At 38.3% G+C, this 23,538-nt stretch overlaps 1 protein-coding gene across 1 annotated transcript in view; it reads right to left on the bottom strand.

Moving 5' to 3' along the window:
- The window catches only part of LOC132958709 (A disintegrin and metalloproteinase with thrombospondin motifs 7), a 71,067-nt gene that overhangs the window by 36,206 nt on the left and 11,323 nt on the right, over positions 1 to 23,538 (bottom strand). The window contains exons 3-9 of the mRNA XM_061031759.1: positions 21,697 to 21,880; positions 19,426 to 19,628; positions 15,711 to 15,794; positions 15,221 to 15,345; positions 14,154 to 14,303; positions 9,398 to 9,541; positions 2,129 to 2,273 (exon numbers count right to left, since the gene is read on the bottom strand). Of these exons, the coding sequence (XP_060887742.1) occupies positions 2,129 to 2,273; positions 9,398 to 9,541; positions 14,154 to 14,303; positions 15,221 to 15,345; positions 15,711 to 15,794; positions 19,426 to 19,628; positions 21,697 to 21,880 (1,035 nt within the window). The remainder of the gene's footprint in view (positions 1 to 2,128; positions 2,274 to 9,397; positions 9,542 to 14,153; positions 14,304 to 15,220; positions 15,346 to 15,710; positions 15,795 to 19,425; positions 19,629 to 21,696; positions 21,881 to 23,538) is intronic.

Here is a 23,538-nt window from a genome sequence, read left to right on the forward strand (position 1 = left end):
GGACCCTCTCAGATCCCCAATCTGAAAGAGTATCACCCAACTTCACCACAGCCAAGAACAAAAATAATCAGATACATCTCTGACTCCTTTTCATAAAACTGAAGCCCTCCTCCTCCTCCTCCTCCTCCTCCTCCTACGATAATCCCTGGGTTGTGTTTGCTGTGACTACTATGTATATTTTATATCTTATACTGTATATAATGTGTCTATGCTCATGTGTTTGGGGGTTGAGGCGTTTTCTTTAATGTTACAAAGCAGAAAGGTTATTTTTACAGCGTGTGGAGGACATGTAACGACTTCACGATGCTGTGATTATTAAATCCTTTCGAGTTTTTGTTCATGGCATCATGGAGCTTCATGAGCAAGTCCCTTTGTTGCATGTTGTGCCTAAAATAACGAGCAAATAACGACTCATAATTATTGTTTTTCAGCTAGAATGAGGATAATCAGACCCATGTTGCTGTTGACTGTAGGGAACGCAAAGGTGAAAGAAGAGGCCTTTGTCAGCTGCCAAAGATACACACAAAACCTTTGTTTACGTTTTAGTTTGACAATGTTTGTTAAATAAATAGTGTACCTTCAACTCTGAACAGTTGTTGAACATGCTAAAAAAGCAGACACGAGCATTCATGTCTTAGTTAAAACAAAAGGAAGAGGTGTAAGTATCCCACAGCCGTTTCCCATCCTGTGTGTGCTTTTGAAACATACACACACTGTGAAAATGTGTGTTTATTGGCACATCATGCTGCTAATTTCAGGAAATGCATTGCTTGTGAAAAAATGGATGTGTGTGGTCTCTGTCTGGCAGCTCTTGTTGCGAAATTATTTATAGTTTCTCCTGTCCATGATAAAGAGACATTTTAAAACGTTAAATGAACAGCTTTAGATGAATTAATAAAATGCGAAATGCATTTGCTGAAGCACAAAAATCACAGCGCAAAACTTCCTTCCTGTAAAAGCCTCAATCTTTTAAAAAGCTGTCAAAAAGTTAAGAAGGGAAACACTGTCAACATGCTCTCTAGCTCTTTTTTCATTCTTGACACAACTTTTTCTGTCACTTTTCATGTGAACAACAAGAGAAACTCTTTGTATGCTTTCAAAGAGAGCCTCTCTTAAAGTGTGCCGTTTTAACCTCGACTTCAAACTGTATAATTTCTTCTCCCTCTGCAAGACAGCTGGCTCTTCACTCTGCCTCTGAGAGTGGCTGTTTGGGACAGCTGTCAACAACATGCCTTCATCGAGATCAGAGAACATGTCATATCGTTAAAACTAGTTCTTACTAATTGTAACACTTTTTTTTTTTCAAAGGCAATGTTGTGCTTTACTAACATTTTCAGAATTATAAAAACACAAGTACTGTTATCTATAATCTTTATTTATTCATGCCAAAAACACATTTTTAAAATGGAGTTTTAAAGGTCACATATTATGCAAAATACACATGTTTTCTAACACTAATATGTTTCCTTAGCCTGTCTACAAACCCCCCAATTTATGAGAAAAGTCCATCCTCTCCGTATTTTGCCTGCTCCACTTTTCAGAAAATGTGTGCTCAAACAGGCTGTTGGGCTATTTTCCCTTCATGACATCACAAAGGGCAGTAACCCCTCCCCCAGGTGGGTGACACTCCCACAGCTAGGAGTTTGTTCTGCCCTCTGAGTCCACCTTCTCACTGTAAACAATAGGACATGGTGCAAAAAAGCCCGAGCCCCATACCCTTTCAGAAAGGGGCGTGGCCAAACACAGCGCATTTACATTTAAAGCTACAGACACAGAAACAGCCTGTTATGATTTGCTATTTGAGGTGACATTTCTGCAGCCCTACTTTGTTGTTAAAGATTATTGAAGCTGTGGACAAATGATTTAAAGTAAGTTCAGTTCATTAACAATAGAAGCTCAGGGGAAGTTTGAACCTTTACAGTGCTGACATCATGATAAGATCTGGGAACATTGGAGGAGGTTGTGGTGATAAAAAGAAACATGTTATGATATAAGAGAAACAATGTAAGTCCAATTCAGAATAGAGAGAGGTGGTGTGAAGGACAAGTGGCACATTCTGTTCAATCAGTTGTCCATGTCTTTGTGTGGATTTGCTGTATCATGAAGTACTTGTTAAATAGAGACTTACGTCCATGTCATCGCAGAGCACTGACCCAGATCCATACTGCAGCCGGCACTGATGAGCGGCGCTGTACAGAACCCCGGGAAGCACCGAGTTCAGAGACAGCTTATCCTTCACTGGGGCATCATCAAGGCACCAGCCCCAGCCGCGACTGTCAGGGGGGAGAATCTGGTTAAGTCTCTTGTTATACACATAGGTGAAATCAACATCAGAGATGCTATTCTACAAGCAGAAACTGAAGGAGCTATGAGAATTAAGGGTAACAAGATTCTGTCTAAATTGACAGAGCGTGTTAATAGCTACACCTGCACAGAATAAGTAATTACCCTTTACATCAAGTGCAGTGATGTTACATTTGTGAATTAAACACGCTCAGCTGAAGCACTCGTTTTCAAACAGATCATCTTCAGGTCACTACCTTAAAGGCTTTATATGTGATTTTTTTCATCCAGCAGATGTCGCCCTTGAGCACCAGCATGAAACCAAAACAACTCACGGTGCATTGTTGTGTTAACATGCTAATGCTAGCGATCTTTATCATGCTCGTATCTTCACACTGCATGTAAATTTACCCGAAATGACCGTGATCTAGCAACACAGTTAAGCAGTGAGTACAGTATGTTATTCTTCTTTTCTCTAGTCCCTCAATTAAACAACTTTAATACACGAGGGGATGAGCAATAAAAGATCTTTAATTATACTGTGATGCCTGAAAGGCTTGCAATTCTGTCTACATTGAAGTAATCCCCCTTTTTTTTTTTAATATGCTGCCTAATCTGGAACCTGATTTATTTACTGTAGCCTATATGTATGTGGGTGGGTAGGTCAGCTTTTTTCTGCAAGTATGTTGTCCATATTTTTTTCATCACATATGTTATTTATTTTGTATTGAAAGCCTTTTTGAGGGACAGATATTGGACATCAGTATTATCTATAAATGCTGTGGTGCAGTGCATTGTAAAATTGTTGTTCAGTTCTCCATGTGTACTGCATCTGTCCCTGCCAAATAAATAGATATTTATAATAGATATTCATAGGTGACACAGTCATTAGTTCTGCAGGAGTGTTAAAGTGAAAATAGTTTAACAGACAGTGGAAGCATGGGTAGTTGGACTGACACGGTCTGAAATTGGTTTTGACATTAGCTTCAGGAAAAATGTGAAGAATTACCGCTTCCACCTCCAGTTCATGGAGTACAGCAAAGAGCATAATTTCATTCTTTAGTAAGTGTCTCATTACGTCCTTCCATTTGCATGGCCATTTACACTTAACTCCATCAGTCACGGTGGTTCTGAATGCAGCACAAAAATGATGTGCTCCTTACAGGTTTATCACCACTGTATTACCTCAAAGAGACCGGAGAAGTCAAGGGAAAGAACTCAGTTTAATCAACACAGACTCGCAAAGTGCATGTTTTATGAAAGCAGATGAGAAAAAATGTCCTCTGGAAAGTCGCTGATGTATCAGTTTATACAGATGACAAAACGGCAAGGCAGCAGTGAAATCAACAAAGAAAGAGAATACACTTAGAAAGATGCCTTCATCTCCTGTTATCAAATGTCTCAAAATGTGAAATATTGAATTTGTCATAAACAGGAATCAAATCTTTGACCTAGAGATTAATCATTTGATTGTTTCATGCTGGCGTCTAAATCTCAATAAAGAGAGTTTTGATGAGATCATGATGAGCCTTGCAAAATGTAATAAATGTATTCTTTATGATATGAATTTCAAATGCATATGTAACCCTACTGTATCCGTCAAAGTTGTCACAGAGTGGCATGCTCAGAGTTGAAATGTGGAAAGTTGTTCATTTTTTTAAAGTCAAAAATACAATATATTGGAGATGAAATTGACAGTCCTCAGTGACGATGAAGAAAAATGAGCAGACATGGTTACCATGTTAGTCTTATATTATCAGGAAAAATTGAGGTTTAATGAGTCTGAGTGAAGCGGACATGTGCAAAGAGCCGCCAATTTACATTCTGCCCTGAGAGGAAAAATGGGCACAGATATAATGGAGAAAAACCTCAATGTGCAGATGGCTTTTGCACTACATTAACATAGAGATAGCACCATCAATGAGGTCTGTCAGTGATGCGGCTACGATTGAATAACTCTGCTACAGTCACACAATAAACTGCAAGAAACTGCAACACACACACACACACACACACACACACACACACACACACACACACACACACACACACACACACACACACACACACAAGAAATCATGTGGGCTTTGCAGCTGTTCACAAGATGTAAATATTTTGCTCAGGATGTTTACCTTATGTGTTTGCTGTGGTAAAAAAAGATAGCATCGGATTAAAAAAAACATTGCATACAAAATGTGCGATCTCATAACTTCTCCATCTAGAGGTATGCAAAACATTGTAAATCCACTACAGTACAGCCTGCATTGGATTTTATATTGCCTGGTCTTTGCCTTTTAGAGGCAGAACAACAAGCTGTAGAAATAATGTTATGTCATCATACAAAGCAGATTTGGATAAATGCATATGTTGAAGGTACGTTTCAGTCCTCCTTACGCCTTGTTTTGGTAGTTAGTTATTTACCTGTCTGTTTGCTGCTTGGTTATGGATGGGTACTGTACTGTGAGTTTATAAGAGTAGTTTTATTAAAAACAACAGTAAGAGTGAGCCAAACAGTCAAGAGGTTTGCAAACCAAAACAACAATCTGAAAGATGCTCAAACAGGAAGAAAAATCTGCAGAAGTGATGCAAACTGCAGTCAGGTGATGATCTTTTGTTCAGTGAGATAGGGTTTGCTTAGTAGTAAGTAAATTCATCCATTGTAGCTATGAAATGACGGAAGTAGCTTCAATTTCTTTGTGATGTTTAAATCACACGTTATTAAATGTTGAACAAAGTCTTTCCAATGCAAGCTGCTACAAAATCCGTTTTATTTTTAACTATTTGAACCTTACACTCTCCAGTACATTTCGTCATGTTCAAATGTTTAACCCCCATGTTCGACCTTTACGATTGTTAATACAGACACATCAGTTCAAATGATTCACAAGATGATTGTTTCAGACTCAACAACACAATCACTGATCTGAGGTCACCTCACGCCGACTACAGAACAGCAGCAATTAAAATGTTCTCCATGAGTGACTCTGCACTGAAAAGCAGCTCTGAGTTCCTACAGCCTTTGTTGAAGCCAGCTTTCCTGGAAATGTGTATGCATATCAATTGACTGTTTCCAGAATCCTTTAACATCAAAGCAAACATACCATCGATGTATGAATTGGGATCATCCCATGTTATGTGTGAGATATCATCAGGCTCTAGCTTTTTGCACAAATTAAAGGAAAATTATTTTATTTTTCTCCAACTCGGCCTCTTTAGCCTCACCAGAATTTGCCTTTGAAGATGAAAAAGTGATTGTGTTTTCTGAGTGTTTCATCTATGTGATAATATCTTCACCACTTAGCTGGATGACCTTCTACATTCCACATAAAATAACACCTACAGAGAAAACCTTCTGAAGCAGCGTGAGCCGCAGAGGCCGGCGGGACAGCGTACACAATAGACGCCTTGTCCTGCGGCCAGAGAACGAGGTAAAACAGAGGAAGTGGATTACAGCGCTGGCATTTAGAAGACAGATATAGATACATATCTGCAGTCTTGTGAAAAAAATGATCAGAGCAGATTCAGTGGTTTTGGATTGACTGGCTGTAAGTGGAGGACGCTGGTGGGCAGAACACATATTAACTTGATATGTCTTCCTTAAAAAATCATCTCTTCTACATGAAATATGATTTATTTCAACCTTAATACATGAAGAATTATTTATGACCACAATCTGATAAACTCGAGTTTATGAAGGCAGACTTAGACATTTAAATTGAGTCAAGCTTTTTGTTTAATGTGGGACTCCAGGAGACAAATGAGCTGTATAATATTCATAAATGCACCAGGACACAAGACTAGCAGTCACCAGCCTTGTTGAGGACTTACTTCTGTTGAATGCCACGTTTAGCATGTTTCACATCTTTCTTTTGCAAATCAACATGTATTCAACTGCGTATTGCATTATCCCATACACAGAGAACAGTGAGGGGGACCAACTCTTGGGAAAATCAGCGACTGAGCTTTCTGAACTACATTTAATGGCAATCAGTCAAATACTGTCCAAAAGGTTCTACTTGGACTCACAACTGTTAAGAGATTAAAGAGTCGTCAAGAGACAATATAATAAGAGCCTGACCGACAGGCTGATGTTAGCGTATGACTTGACTATTGGTATCGGTTAATTTTATCTCCGATACAATATAACTAGGTTTAGTCAACTGAAGGTTATTGTTTATTTACAGTACATATACGTATTTTTTTGTTATAACTTTTCATTTCTAAGTGAAACTAGTCTTTCAAAGCACCGTTTTTATTCTGGCCAATAAAGAATTTTGTTCAACTGTAAAAAAAAAAAAAAAAAAAAATCCTGTCTTTTTTAGAATTATATATCTTTTCCCTAAGTGTCTGTAACATCATTTGAGGGAACAACTCAATAAATGTGTGTATACCCTGTGTATCTGTATGTATCTTTATCACATATCGGCCCCAAAGATCCCAAATCGATCAGGCCCTAATTATAATCCATACATTTATCAAATAACACAAAGAATCTTAAAGCTAACTGCATTTCTTTTACTTGATTTTGACAAGTGACAAATATGCTTATGGGAATATTTCACACTATTGTAGATAGTTAATATAGTAAAATCATCACATGCCTAGCTGGCAGTTATCAATGAATACTTTTAAAGCCACGGCAAGCAAAAAAATCGAACAATAAGTCCTCGTTAGTGCAATCGGGCAGAGTCCTTTTGATACAACCTTACTTAGAAATGCGTACACAGTGTATGTATGTGACACACACACACACACACACACACACACACACACACACACACACACACACACACACACACACACACACACACACACACACACACACACACACACACACACACACACACACACACACACACACACACACACACACACACACACACACACACACACACACACACACACACACACACACACACACACACACACACACACACACACACACACACACACACACACACACACACACACACACACACACACACACACACACACACACACACACACACACACACACACACACACACACACACACACACACACACACACACACACACACACCAGTAGCCTTTGTGAAGCGTACTCCCACCACTGTAAATACCGCCCTTCGGCCCTTGTTTTTCTGACAGTGAAGTCAGGAAGCTACAATGCTGTCGAGGAGCTGAACACCCACTAAATGAATTCCAGATGCTTGGCGCTGAGAAACCGGGGCAACTACAGTGAACTATTTCAGACATTCAACACACGTCATGTTGAAGCCAGAAACACAGTGCACGCCTTTGACAGCAGCAGCTGACTGTATAGATGACAGACACTCACACGCTTTGCTGCAGATAGATATAGACAAATATTCAGACATGTAGTATTTTTATCTAACTGAGACATCAGTACAGTAAGTGAGAAAGACATGCAGACTACTTAAGCTGTTTAAAATGAATGACACTTTAATGAAAAATGAATTATCGTATTTGCTTTTTGTATTGCTTCCATTACATCAATTCAAAAGAGTTTGATCGCATGGGGCTGCTTCTCTCTGAAGTCTGGATGATATCCTGATGGAGTACTTTTAACTGCTTAACCATTTGTTGAAAGCAGTGGTTCCCATCCTTTTCACCTTGGAGCCCCCCTTCTTGCATGTAAGAAAAGCTAAAACCCCCACCCACCCAGCACCCACACAAAAAAGAAACATTGCTGTAAATAAGGTTCATAGCTGTTTAAATTGTTTTTATGGATCGTATCACAACAGAATAAACCTTCTCACAGTTGTTGCTGTTAACAAACGACCTTCGTCTAAACATCTAGTAAGGGTGTTATCATGATTTTGTTTGGACAACCTCTGTGCCTGACCAATCAGACACATTCAGCGCTGCATGCCCTGGCCCCCAAAGTCCCTGGACCTTTAGAAAGTACTACCCTCCTAGCAGGGTCTTTTTTTAAGGGGTAGGTCTTTTTACCCCAGAACTAAATTATATGTAGACCCTGGTTCCTGTGGTTGAAATGCACATAGTTCCTCAAAAAGGTCTCTAGTTCCGGGGGAAAGTTCATGCGGTCGAAAAGGGGCTTTGGCCTCTGACTTGGTTCAGCTTGGTGACCGTCTTGCACAGAGAGCGGCGGTTTTGAGTTTTTGCCTGATGTCGGCGGAGAGCCTGGTCTATATCAGGAGAAAAGTATTTGCCTGATGCATCCCTAGATATAAATCATGAGACATCAAATTTGTCTTGCACGATGCACATCCTATGTCAATTATACAAACACTTAATTGTGACCTGAGCTGATATTTTGTAAGCCTCAGTATGAAAAGCTTTAATCACTGCTTGATCAATAAGGCGATCAGACCACATTGATATCAAGCCTTAAGGCCCTTCCCCGTCTCCGCAACACATCTGACTCAGAGTGTCACACTAACACACACCTCAGGGTTTTTTTCTTGCAAACTAAATATATGTTTTGAATAAAGTACTGTGAGCTTTTGCACATTATTGCACTAAACTGGCCATCTGTTGTATTTTATAAAGCTATTTTGTTTTCTTGTCTTTACTTGTTTTATTCAGTATTCTTTCCTTACAGTGATTTTTTAAAATGAATTTGATCACTTTTTGGCCCGTTTCTTTGTTAAGGGTTATGCAATCAACAATCAATAACAATTTCTCAGGGCAAATTCCTTGTTTGAGAAAACTTACTTGGGAACTATCGTGCTTCTGATAAAACATGTTTTGTATTAGGTCTACATGACCAACTGTGAGAATGGAGGCATTTTGATCATGTAAGAAAAGAGTGCCTTGGAGATTTTCTTGTGATTCATGACCATGTGTATCCTGATCCAATAGAACGCCCCGAACTAAAATGTTTTTTGAGTCAAGGACACATTCCTACAAAGGTCTTCTTACTGAATAGAATTCATCAATTGAAAACCTCCCAACATTGTCTGCTCCTTTATACAGTATACATGTGAAGAAAGTGTTTAAAACAGAGTGATGTTGACCCAAAGCTCTGGAGATCTTTGAACCGTTGCATTTCAAAAAGTTGTAGGAGCAGTAACCTAGAATCTAAAAAACACAAACTGAGTCACAGAAAACAGAAAGCTGTGTATTTGTGCATCATGTGTGGCACTCACTCCAGAAAGCGGGTGATGTACTGGCGGCTGCAGCGTGACCACCTGGGCAGTGAGGTGCCGTACAGGAGCTGTGGAGACATGACGAAAGGGCGTTTCCCAATGGGTTCACAGTCATTACCGTTGCCATCATGCTGAATCCCAAAGCTGTGACATAAAAGCACATCCCACACAGAGAGAGAGAGAGAGAGAGATGAAAGTGAGTGGGCACAACATGGTTATCATGGAACAAAACTAATACATTTGTCTGCACAGCATGTACTGTACATTCTTAGAAAGCATTTAAATGAATATATTCTGATGTGTGTGCAGCAGTGTTGATCTGATGTGAAGGCAACCTGTGCACAGCAGCGATAAAGGTAAACAAAGTCAACGCTGTCAATCACCTATGAACATGAGCAATTCCCTGCTAATTACACACTGCTTATGTCCTCAAATCATGGAACACATGATGCACTTCAAACGCTGAGAGCTCAGCAAGGATAACAGCTGCAGGGGAAAGCAGTCACCTTCAGAACATTTCTACAAATGGCAGCTAAATGCTAATTACAAATAAGCCAATCCCCCGGCACAGTGAATAGTGCTTTAATCATGGATTTAACAAAAAAGAAGAAAGAAATTAAAAAACATCAGTCCCCTATTTAAAAAATAATGATTGCATTAACAAAATAAGAGTTTGCATATCATGCCTGAATTTGATTTGGCTATTTCAAAAACAAACCTGATGGATTTGGGGATGAGAAGAGAGTTGAGCAAACTAATCTGACACTTAAAACTCAAGGGGGCAGAAGGTCAAATTCATGATTGAAGCCTAAGTAAATTTCATTCATGTGACCTCTGTATTATCTAAAGAGTTGAGGGTCAACATGTCCACTATTTACTGTGCTTTTTTTTTCAAACTAGAAAAAGGTTACGTCTGATCAAATAACTTGAAATTGAAACTCTATGCTCAGTCAAAGTTTGTTTCACAGTGTAAAAAAAAAACACACTTGCTCTCCTAAGCCCAGAATCACCAGTTTTAGTAAATCAATGAGTTCATCAACAATACAAGCTGCAAGGTATTACATTTGTCATAGAATAGATCTTTAATGTCATTGCTATAAGAACAAAACAAAAAAAAAACGGTTTGAGCAGCTCATGTCAGTGGCAGCACATATAGACAGACAGAAATAATGATAATGTCAAGACAAAAATTAAAATCACATCTTAAAAACATATTTTCAATGTTTATGTTTAGTAGTAAATCAAGAGGAGACATTCTGTATGATCCATGCAGCAACTATTGAAAGGATAAAAACAAGGTAACAAAACGTCACACAACCCCACCCTGAACTCTTACACTTGAATTCTAATGACTTCAATCCACCGTTGCAGCTACAATAAAATACGTTTTTCTTTTAAGGGAGGACTGCTTGGAAGCCTATATACACAAGAGACTCCTGTCAATCCAGCTCATGTTTATGCATTCAGCTATAGTTGAAAGAACCCTGAACATAAAGTGTCAGAAAGGGCGAGCTGCTATCCACACAAACAGAGGTGCTGTAGAATAAAGTAAAAGGAGGATTGAAAGGAACTTTTGAAGGGCCACAACAGCGATTAAGCTATTAATAAACAAGCTATAATTAATTGATTGATGTCCAGTTGAGTAATTCTGAGGCGGATGTTATTATAAATGCAAAAGGCATGTTGATATAAACGGGTCGATGGCGTATAGGAGCCTCAGACATCACTGACAAAGCTACATAATTCCCTCGGTCGACCGTTCGCATGTTCAAGGCCTGTCCCCATGTACAAGACCTCTTCTGGTCAGTCTGCCTTCTCCGCAAAGTGGGTAAAACTTCTACCAACCAGCTTAAAACTGGAGAGCAACAGTAACGCTTTTAACAGAGGACGCAAACAATGGCTCGAATCAGAACAACAGTGTTCATGTGATAGCTTACGACTGGCTTATTGTCGGATCATGTTGCCTTTGTTTTATTACTGTATTGTTTCATAGCTCATACATGTATGTCATTCATGAATACATTGCTCCTCTTTTGTCATTGTATTCTTATTGTATTCTCTCATTATTTATCTTTCTATTATCATTTTAATTATCTTTATTTTTACTTTAAAGGCAGGGTTGGTAATTTTCTCTGGATACATTTTTTAAGATTTTGGTTTCAACTGTCTTTAGGTCCTGAGAGAAATTTATAACTCATGTGCTCTGAAAGAAAATCTGTCATCTGTAGCAGTTGTAAGCCTGTAAAAAAGTCCACCAATGTCTGCCATGAGGTACCAATCTGATGAACCAATCAGGGCTCCCCGCTCGTTCTCCACCCCATGCGTGCACGAGCCCACACTCAAAACATGAGCCTAGGTCCGCTTCTGAACCAATGGCGCTTGTGCATGTAAGTGAGGGGCGTGGCTTTTGAGGGAGCACAGAGGGGAGGGGGTGGGTGTAGACGGAGCACTGAGAGAATGCTACTTTCAAAATCATGCTAGTTTTTTTAAATGACCAACCCTGCCTTTAAGTGTTTCTCTCAAAAGCCTCCTGTGGGTGTGTTGAGAATTCAAATAAAAATGTTGAGTCAGCTACAATGAAAAACAAAACAGGCAGTGTGAAAAAGTTGTAGTGCATTTTCTTCGACATTATGAAAGAGATTTATGGTTTGAAATAAAAGTTAAAATATTGAAGACTCCCAGAGAAGAGCAACTTGCTTTGACAGTCAAAATAATAATACTCAAAGGAATATTTCAACATGACATTTTAATCTGAGAACATTCAAGCTGTGACGAAACACACGGGAGTGTAGAAGTGCTTCATATTTTACACAGTCTGCTGGTAAAATGCTCGAGATAACTTCTGCTATCACATCGTGGTAGATACAGTACATCGAAAATGAGGCGAGAGATCAATGTGACAGAATGATTGCTCTCTGTATTAACCCTTATTACCCCACTGACGACGATAACAAGCATGACAATTGCTGATTTTTTTTTTTTCCACTTTCCAACTTCACCTCCATGCTTTTATACTTGCAAGAATTCAATTATCTTTGGAATATTATATCTGTTCCTTTCTGAGAAAGCATTTCTGTTTCTGTTCATTCAAATTGTCATGATTCGGTCTTATTTAGTTTGTATTTTGTCTATTTCAGACTTTAGGTTTCCTTGTGGTTATTTATCCTAGTGTTGCTTGTTTCCCTTGTGTGTTTTTGTCTTAATGTTTCATAGTTTAGTCTTTAGTGTTTCCTGTTGTTTTTGGTCATTTCTTCTCCCAGTGTTCAATGTTCTAGTGTATTGTTTACATTGAGTTCTCAGTGTCTTCAGTGTTTCATGATTTATTCTGTGTTGTCCTCAGTGTTTCTTCTCTTGTGTTTTCTCCCTGCCTGTGTGGGTTTCCCTCCAGCCTTGATTGTCCTCACCTGTGTTTGATTCCCCCTGTCTATTTAGTCTCAGTGTTCCTTCCCTCTCGTTGTCAGCTCATTGAAGTTATGTCGGTGTGTTTGTCAGAGTATCCTTGTGGTCGTTTGTTGTCTTTCCAGTGTTTCCCTTGTGGCTCTGTATTTCAAGTTTTGGACTTTGTTTCTATATTGAGTTTTTGTTTTGGCCTTTTGCCTTTTTGATTTAAATAAATAATTTTTCTTTATATCTGCAATTGGGTCCACCTCCTAGTTTTTTCCACCTCCTTTTGATTACCAAGTCTTATCTTTCACAAAAAAAACACTCATGCACTAATTGTTGAATTACTCTACATTCTTTTAAGGCTGAAAGAATGATTGTTAAAGAGGGTGGCCTGCTAATTATAAGAAGACTGTGCCAACACCTTTTGAAGGGAGTTCTTTGATAAAGAAGTTCAATGAATACGTTACTGCAAATTAAAAAATGTTGATGTCAATGTTGAAATCTTGATGGACAGACGGGGAAATCAGAAGAACAGCGTGATAAATGTAACTCTCAAAATTCTATTTTCCTCTGTTTACAGTCATAACCACATTCCCTCTCCCCGCTGTGATGGAGTTTCACACCCACAGAGAAGATAAGAGGAGAAGTCTTTGAACAAGTAGACCCAGCAAATTGAAAAAAAGTGACAATACACAAAAAGAAGAAGAAACAAAACTGTCCATTGTTTACTGTGAAGTTATTTAAAATCCAATCCGACACTATAATCGAGAACAATCATCCTCGAATCTTAACCTGTAAAGTCTATCTGTATTTAAACGGCTCTGAACAATTTACGTTGAACAGATCGATTAGCTCTCCTGCTCTAACGTCAGATACGGTTATTTGCTTAACAATCAGACTGGTTTTGGAGTAACCTAGCCATGAAGCCTTTCATACGACATCATTTGCCAGATTATAGGTAATTTAAGGGTCTGTTAAAGCCCAGCACAAACACTGTGTAGTATTATCTCTCTGAACTGAAGAATGCTGTGTCAATAGAAAAGTGGACCTGTGCTCTAATAAAACTAAGAGCTGAACAAAACAACTCTCAATTCAGTCAGAAAAAAAACCACTTTCCTCTTAAGAAAAAGGTTTCATTTTGTTTTGTTTTGTCCTATATCAAGGTAAAGTTTGACAACTTAGCACAGTCAGTCTTTGAGATGTGAACTGCATTTGTGCCTTGCAGAAACAGAAAACTTTTCAAGAGGAGGAGGCATGAGTGAGTAAGCACCAGTCTAAGTTAAAGGCTGCTGCTTTACTAAATCTCAAGTGTTTAACCCTGAATGTCTCCTCCTGACTGTCTGAACATGTGGAGTGTGCAGTGAAAGCTTACTTGTGTCCGAGCTCGTGGGCTACAGTGTAGGCCAAAGGGAGGCCGGTGTCCTCACTAATGCTGCAGCTGCGGTGTGACTGACACATGCCCGCTATATGTGACAGACCCAGAGTCTCACAGGGCATGTTGATGGATGCACAGATGTCCTTCCTGTGAAAAGAGAATGTAGGGCAACATAATCAACAATTGACTAGCTGAAGAAAAAAAGTGATCGATTAAATGTAGCGGTAGTGTCTGGGGGGGAAGGGGTGTGGGGGTGGTAAGCAACAGCATAAACACAGAAACACTCACATAATATGTTATATTGGTTCATCATTCATCCTTGAGTAGCTGAAGAAAAGAGTTCATCTTACTGATGTAAATTCTAGCCTGCATTTATATTTCTAAATGTAACAGTTAATGTTAAGTGATTTATAAATATCTGAATTTCTACATTTTTTCACATTTGAAAAGGGAAACAACTGGAGGAAAGATTTGATACATGTATTCTCATGTTTAAATATAATTTATAATAATAATACTTGAATCTGATTGGTCAATTAGGCATCTGCTATCCCTCAACACAACACTGTTGTTAAGAAGAATAAACCGTTACTAAGAGAAGCAGATGGTTGCTAGGGAAGTCCAGTTAATTCTATGGGGTCTTTTTACTGAAGGGAGAAGAGAAAGGGAGACAAAAACAGAAGAGGAAAGAGGATAAAAGACATCACATCTAAAGGCTATGACGTAGAAATCTACAGAACTGAAGATGGCACATGAAGTAAACACATAACAGAACGTGCTCTGGGATTGAAGATTGACTTTAAACAATACATTTTTTATAGTAATCTATCAGAATATGTTGTTAACACAAATACCTGCAGTCGATTTTTTTCACATACTGAGGACCAGACATGAAAAAGTATTATACTGTAACATACCTCTGGAAGAAGTCATATTTTTTCACTTATTTTCAAACTCCTCAGTTCTCGTCTTTTCTCAACCGAAGCGATGGGGGGGGGGGGGGGGGGGGTGACTTTGAGCAGGTTTATGAAAAAGGAGTCAGAAGAATGAGGTTTTTTATTTACCTTGTGAGGAGAACAGCCACGTCATGGTGCAGCGAGTGTTCGTCTCCTTTCATGTTGAGTTTCTTCTGCCACTTACAGAAGCTGTTCAAGCTGTTGTCAGCGTGGTGTGTGATCTTTAAGTCATCCTATCAACCACATTCAGATGGTGGGAAGAAAACTGTTCACCAAAAGTTGACAAATCCATACATCAAAGTCAAAACACAGATGATATGTGATGGAAAATGTAATAAAAGAACCACTCTATGTTCAGATGTTTTTTTTTTTACTCAGGAATGGCCTTTAAGTCATCGCTGATTACATATTCGAGAATAGTTATTTTGGGACGCTGGTGGCGCATTGGTTAGTGCACGCGCCCCATGTAAGGAGGCTATAGTCCTCCAAGCGGGCAGCCCAGGTTCGAATCCAACCTGTGGCTCCTTTCCTGCATGTCATTCCCCACACTCTCTCTCTCCCTGATTTCTGACTTCAGGTTTACACCAGACGTTTTTACCTCGTCCTTCTCCAGCAGGATGAGTCGAACAACCACAATGTTGATTGCGTTTCCAATACTGGCATCACTGAACAAACTCGCCACCTGTAAAAAAAAAGAATCCATTAAATAGTCACAGGTAATATGGTCACCACCTACTGTGAAACGATATAGAGTAGATAAAGTAATTCTAATACAGTTTATATGTGCTGATGTACAATTTCTCCATATAATTTGTTTTCTTTACAGTTCTTTAGTCACTGATGAAGGACCCAGAAATAGCACGAGGCTGTCATTCATCATCCATTCGGATATATCAGAAAAAGTTTCCACAAAAGAATACGAGTTAACAAGAAAAGAAATGTACTCGACAACTTCCAAATCTTTACATTCAGACTTGGTATCTTTGCCTTTCTATTTCAAAAAGAAAGACTTTTGTATTAAAGCGATGTCAGTCATTCCCTGACATCTGACTTCTTAATCCGACTCTTTGATTTCCACTTCAAGGCAAATGCATAAACTTAAAAACACTTATGATTGTGTTCAAAACAAAACAATGAAGAAACCTTTTTAAATTTCACTCCTCTATTCTGTTTGGACATTTTATTTCTTTTTCATTATTTCTTTTAAGCATCAATCGAGATGACTCCAGTCATTCAAGAGGTAAACAAACACACGAATAGCAGCTGACGCATTCAGTAATTTATCAACAACCTCGACATTTTATTGTCAAAGCTTTAAGAGCATTTCATTCAACACATTCCCAGAGTTTTACAGGTCTATGTGCCAAGAAAACAAAAGGGTTGACGATCTCTTACAGCTTGTTGTAGACGACAACATCACCTTAAGTCCTTGTATGTTCATGGTGGAAAAACTGGCAATCTGAGGCAGTATACAAATGTTTTACTCATCAGGGATGTATAGAAATACGTGTTTCGACTACACTGAGTCATCATCAGGACATGATAGACAATAAGACCCAGGTGTTTTAATACAATTTGGGTGTAATGTGAAATGATATGACCACATAACATGAAGACAATCCAACAGGTTACCTCAGATTTTCAATTCAGACTGCCAATTTGTCACCATAAACTTTGTTTGCAAATAAACTGGAAAGTAATTTATGTATTTGCAATTTCACTTCTTTCCCGTATCCTTGAAGAGTGCCTGATTCCTTCATGTAATTTTTCTATTTTTTTTTTAACCTGTGCAGCACTCATTCTATTTGAAACTAAGCATAAACCAAATTAAAAAGGTCTTCTCTTAGTCATCTGCAGCTCTGAGCTCCTCGTACTGTAGGTGCTCAATTAATGTCAATGATTTAAAAAACACAATTAGTCCTCTTTCTAAAATGTGATTATTGCTTTGATATGTTCTTCCATTGGTGAATTAATACACAAAGTATGACACATAAAAACAAACTGCGTAAATGACTGTGAACATTTTAAATACGTGCATGGCTTTGACACTGACTCGTAGTCTTGAGCAGAGATGCCACGTGAGAAATCAGAGAACCGATTCATGAAGGAGGACAGGAGGTGAAAAGATTGACAAAACAGAAGTGACAACCATTAACCCTCTCAAACTGAACAGTAACAAAGCAGAGCTCATGCTTGAGGCTGTTAAGGCGCTGCTCTGGAAGGTTGGAGATCTTCTCTTTGAAGTCAGAAACCTGGGTGTCATTCAGGACTCCACCCCTCTCACTCAAAGTCACACATCCAATCCATCAACAAATCTGTTTTCTACCGTCTTAAAAGCATCTCCAGACTCCCAACATAAATCAGAAACACAATATACACACACTACACACATCCTCCTTCACTGGCTCCCGGTCAAGTCTTGTGTCATATATAAATCCTCCTCCTCGCCTACAAATCACTAGTACCCAGTACCCTTAAGCTTCTGCTCATATTTCTTCACTACTTGGCAAAACATCTACACATTCATCCTTTTGTGCAAGCTGTCTGACTGAACTTCAGACAAAAAAAAACACCCAAGACTTCATTTATCAAAACTACGTCCGTTCTCTCACTAATGTGCTCATTCACAGATATTTGTGGGGAACATCGTCGGGCTGAATGAACTCAGTAACATTTCGTTTTAAAGTCTATCAGGAACAATAAATATGGTTCCGGTCTCTTTTTGAAACGTTTGTTTTTGTGAGTAAAAATAGAGCTCAAACTATTTAGAGCTAATTTTCTATAACACAGTACTTCTGATTTACTGTTTCCTCTCCAGCTCCGTGCTGCACATCTACAGTACACAAAGTGTTCGAGGGTAAAAAAGTATTTTCTTTAGATCAGTTTTTCCTTTTCTTGTTTGTCCTGTTTGTTTTTAAGCATGTAGTTATTATAAATACCCCCGAAGAAAAACTGGACAACTAACCATAAGATCACCATGTGAAAGGAAGTTGCAAGCTATTTTTATGCATAGGCTTCTGAGATTGGCTGTCAGAGCTGAGTGTGTGTGGGTGTGTGTAAATCATACTACTGGCCCGAAAACAGTATCTCAGAATATAAAAATATGACCTCGTGTGAAGTTGACGTCTTAAAGACAGCGCTTGAATTGAGACAATGGAACAGCTGCTGGCTGAGGAAGATGATTCAATTACTTATTGTTTGGACAAGGGTTTAGAGGTTGTTTCCCTTGATGCTTTGCAAGATTGTTTTTACAAAACTTAAACATTTTGGGCTTTCAAGTTCAAAGCCCAGAGTGTAAAGGACTCCCAAAAAGGAGCACGAGAGGATGTGTGGAAGAATGGCTGCTTCCCCTGTGTATTATTGTTGGATAAATCCGTTAATCTGAGAGCTTCTCTGTCAGTGAATTCCATGTCCTGATAGTCGGTCCTCTGATGGAGCTCTCAGAAGCTGGCCTTTGAGCACACATTAGTATATTTTGGGGGAACAAATGGTTATGTGTTAATTAATAACAGACAAGGAGTCAGTGTACTTAACCTCTAACTGGGAGGTAGTAAAAACACGGGAATCTGAAGAGTCATGTTTAAAAAAAAAAAAAGTAGATGAAAAGAGCTTAATCCATTCAATCAGTGTTACTTGACACGAGGATGGGAAAAGCTGCATCATTCAAAACATCTTGGGAGAGGTTCAAACACAGTGAAACTTTGTTTTGATAATATTACATTAAAAAAAAAGTATAAAGAGGGATCTATGAAACTATTATTTTATTTAACAGTTAACACTTTAAATTAGGATGCATGTTTATTTTCTAATTAGAACAATGTCAAAACTAAAGAAAATCTACAGAGCTAAACAGACATATGTAACATGATACTCTACACTTTCACAGAAATCACACACTCAGATTTGTTCAGGTGTTTCAGGTGTTCACCCAAACCCTATGTCACATTTTGTCTCAGTTTCTTAGATTTTCATTTTCATTAGTGTATTTTTGTAACTCTGGTGTTTTTGTCAAATGTGTGAATGTGTTTCTCAGTTGGCTTGTATTTTGTTAACATACAGCTCTATTGATAGGGCAACATATGTTTTGTCAAAGCGATGGAGACACTGACCTATGTGGCCACTGTAGAAAGCCCTAACCCTCATCCTACTTTCAGGTGTTTTTTGTTAAGTAAGACTCACCTGATCCTCAGCCAAAAAAGAAACATTAAAAACTAAATCTGAATGCTGGTTCTGGATCAAAATTGTTGGATTAGTTGATAAAAGTTCAACAACACCAACATTGATTTTGATGCTTGTAGACGTTGAACACTTACAATGTTCATGACAGCGAGGATGTAACTCTCCACAGCTTTGCTCCCATGATGCTCCACCATTTTCGGGTCAGCCACCACCAGAGTTTCCACCCACTTCTCTTTGCTGACGGACCGTTGACGAATTCTCTTTCTTCTCCTCTGCTGACGATGCTCCCATCGCTCCCGCTCTCTCTCAATGTCTTCAACACTTTGATGGGAATAAGCTGATTGGGGACAGAAAAGGATATTAAGATGCATGAGACGAACTCAAGGTCTGACTTTCAATTTGCCAAACACACACATTTGTGTTTGGTCCTTTTTTCTTGCACCAAGGCCTTTACCTCATCATGCCCTCAATCCTTTTAGTATTCTAACTGTTCTTAACTAAATAGTTGCAACAGTGTTTTTTGTTTAAATGATAGAATAAAACTATGATTTAACTTACCTCATAATGTATCTAAAATCTGTGCTAGGGATTTTAACCCACTCTCTATCACAACGCAGACCTGAGTTTTTTCATTTTTTGTCTTTCTATGAAGCAGTAACACTCCAATTAACTTACTTTATTTTTGCTTACAGCCATTATCAATAACCCCTATCTAAATACAGATTTACATATATAACATAATACATGTTCTCTACCTGTCTTTGAGTGCATGTGATGATACTGTTCCTCATCCAATGACTGTCATTATTAAATATAATGATAATTAAAAAAAATATATTTGCCGTTAAAGATGTGTGCTAAGATAGGAATAGGACATATGCAAATATTGCAGACAAATGTGGACTTAAAATGTGACATTTCCCTTAATTAGACGGGGGTAATTGTTTGTCTGGTATTTTTTCCTTAAATAACATTTGAACACACATACCCATCAGGTGATTCTGACATATACATTTGATTTTACAGAAATTGAGCTACAGTTGTTCACAAAAACTGATGTTGCAATATTAAAGTATAAATGCATTACATGTTTTTTGTTAATCAATATTGCCAACTTGTATGCTCAGCCAGCTGAACATGCTGAATAAAAAGATTCGCTGGTTCTTGTCCAAGTGTGGCGACATTATCAGTAGTCTTGATTTTTCATTACATTGGTTGAAAAATGTATTACAACCGAAATCTGAGCATTTGTAATCTAGTTTTTCCCGATCCTATTTGTTAGAGCGTATACTAGATTCTGAAAAGTAAGAGTGGAAAGGGCCAAACTTGTAAAAAGCCCAAAGGCACCTGCCTTTATTAGAAAGGTAAAATGCCTTCTTTCTACTGTATAAGTAGCACGGTTTAAAGAAAAACAGTTTTGTCAACATGTTCTACCTTTTTTCTAAAGATGAGTGCTTTGTTTTTTTCCTGTCTTTTTCAAGTGTTTTTACATCATCAGATCACACGCAGATGATGGTAAAGAAAAAACAAAACATAAACCTCCTAGCCTCTGAAGAGCACTCTAATCACACAGAGGCCCTCCAACTGAGTCACATTATTTTCATTCAAGGACCCTATTTAGAGTGTTTAAGAGTGCATCTGCATCAGTGTTCACACGATCTTTGTTTTCTTGTGGACACTTTGCTGATGCAGAGTACAAAGTATCAGCTCAGCTACTGTAGTATGAGTCACTAAGAACTGTGTACATTGATTGGTAGATGTTTCTGTACAATATAGACAATCACAAAACCAGCATGCACCTTAAAGGAGTACAAAGAAATGTTTTGTACCGGAGTGTGAAGGATTCTCTCAAATGTGTTTAAAGGTGCGCTGTGTAGATTTGAAAGTTGGAGAAATGAAACAATTCTATGCTATATTTTCTGAACTGAATACACAAACTTTGCTCAAAGAAAAAATGGGTCTCTGGAGCACTGTTTGGATCTTTAAAGCTACCAGGAGAGTTACGGTGTCCGGGCTCACCACCATAAATTCTCGTGTAGCATTTTATTTCAAACAGTGTTCCAGGGACCAAATTTTCCTCTGAGGACAGTTTATGTATAGAGTTATGAATATATACCAAATAATCTGTACATTTCTCCAACTTTCAAATTTCTCTACCAAAACTACATAGTGCACCTTTAATGTACAGACATGTTGAGAAAACCAACACTGCACTGAAGTCATTTTATTTTGCAGCGACTTTAGTTTAATCAGTCTCAGCATATTAATGCAGCCTTCTTATTTATTCTCAGATAAACTATCTAACTGAATGTTATTACCCAGTGTCAAGAAATAAATAACAAAAAGCTCAGTGTCAAGTTTTGCCAAATTTCTTCAGTGAATATTGTGAGAAAAGAAAGACTTACTTTGGACTCCACAGGTACCATTAACAGCTTGTTTCCCTGAGCTGGGTGGTGGGCCTGGACTCAAGGAGGGAGGGGACGCGTGGCGTTTGTAGATGGCGTGAGCCTGAGGTGCTGAGGTCTTCGTGTTCGTCTTCTCCAGAGGCTGAATAAAAAACTCGTCATCGGACAACTTGAACAATCCTGTCTGATAAAGAAACAAGGGCTTACAGTCAGGTTTCTGTCTTTGAACTTTTAATAAAGATTAACACAGAAGACTCTTAAACATATTTCTAAAGACTTTACCTTAAAGTAAAACTATTTACTGATCTGTAAAAAGTGATTTTGTGTTTTTAAAGAAGAGCTGCAACCATATTCCATTTAAACAAATAGGAGATCAAAGGAACATTTACAATTTAAATTAAATCATCAATAATGCACCAACATGTGATGGTTTATCTTCTTATGTGTGAGAATTAGCATCTCTTCTCAGTCAGTGTTATTTCCTCATAACTAAATGTACAGACTACATTTGTTACAATGCAGCTTTGTTTTTGGCTCGTCAACTATTTTGATCTATAATTTTATTTTTTTTATTTGATTGTGCTCTTTTTGGCTCTCCTTGCTCTTTGATGCTGTGCCACATTAAATGATTCTGTTGTGTGATAAATAAAGGTTTATTTTATCTTACCTTATGTGTTAATATTCATTTTAAATACAAATAATCTTAAGGTACATCCATTCATTACCAATATATACCCAATCAGGCGGAGTGACATGATATCATCACTGTGCTCAAAAAACAAGTGCAATCATTTTCTGTATTTTCTAATATCTCTGCCTTGTTCCACTCAAAGAAAACCACAGAAGCATCCCCAGATTGAAAGATCTGTCCACTATTTGTGCTGGGGAGGTTGTAAATGTATGTACTATCATCCAGCAGGGTTTCATTCTGATACATTTCTAATGAGATTATGCTGTTATAGAAAATCATCCTACCTCCAATCATTTCACAATAAAGCCTTATAGTGCAAAATCGAGCATTTTGAAGCTGCTGCAGGTTTTGTTGGGTTTCTCTGATCATTTAAGAAGTGATGTTTTTATACAGGTAAGGAGTTCAGTTTGGTCTTTTGTGCCTTTTTATACTTTCTACACATTTTTAAAGGACATTCAGGTGAAGAGCAGTAAAATGATCAGCAAAACATGCAGATATAAAACCAGTGTTTACAGTTTAAACAGCCTGATATATTTCACTTGCTGCCGACTTTAAGGGTACAACTGAGAAAGGGGAAAGATCACATGTCACGTAAATTACTGCATCATATACCACGCTGGCTCTGAGCCAAAACCAAATTCCAGCAGCCCCCTCCCTCATCTTTTTCTGTTGACCATCCTCGTCCTATATTTGATTCCTGTCCACCTTCTGCTCCCACTAACTCTCCCTTCAGCTGCCACACAGTCACAGGATCTCCCTGCAGGTTAGACATGAGGGCTGCTGCACATACAGTGCAGCACCACATGGGAAAAGTCAAGCAGGAGAACAGGAATTCTTACGCTTCTATCTTCCATCTTCACAAACAGAAACAAAGCGAGAGCCGCTTCAGAGAGGAGCTGTCACTGAATGTCATGAAATGATTCAACTGGAACAAAAAGCATCAATTTCATTTTTTTCAGACGTTGATGTGAAGTGAACTTGAAAATGACAGATGGATAGTTAGATGTTCAGTCTGCCATCTCATATGATGTGCTTTGATAAGTTTTGGATTTTTCTCATTTTAATTATCACCACTGACTGACTGAATTAATGTAAGGACATCCAGGTTATATCACAAAGGAGATTCTCCATCACGTGAAATCATACCTTTG

The sequence above is a fragment of the Labrus mixtus genome, chromosome 1 (genome assembly GCF_963584025.1).
Source record: "Labrus mixtus chromosome 1, fLabMix1.1, whole genome shotgun sequence".
In the NCBI taxonomy this organism is placed as follows: Eukaryota; Metazoa; Chordata; class Actinopteri; order Labriformes; family Labridae; genus Labrus; species Labrus mixtus.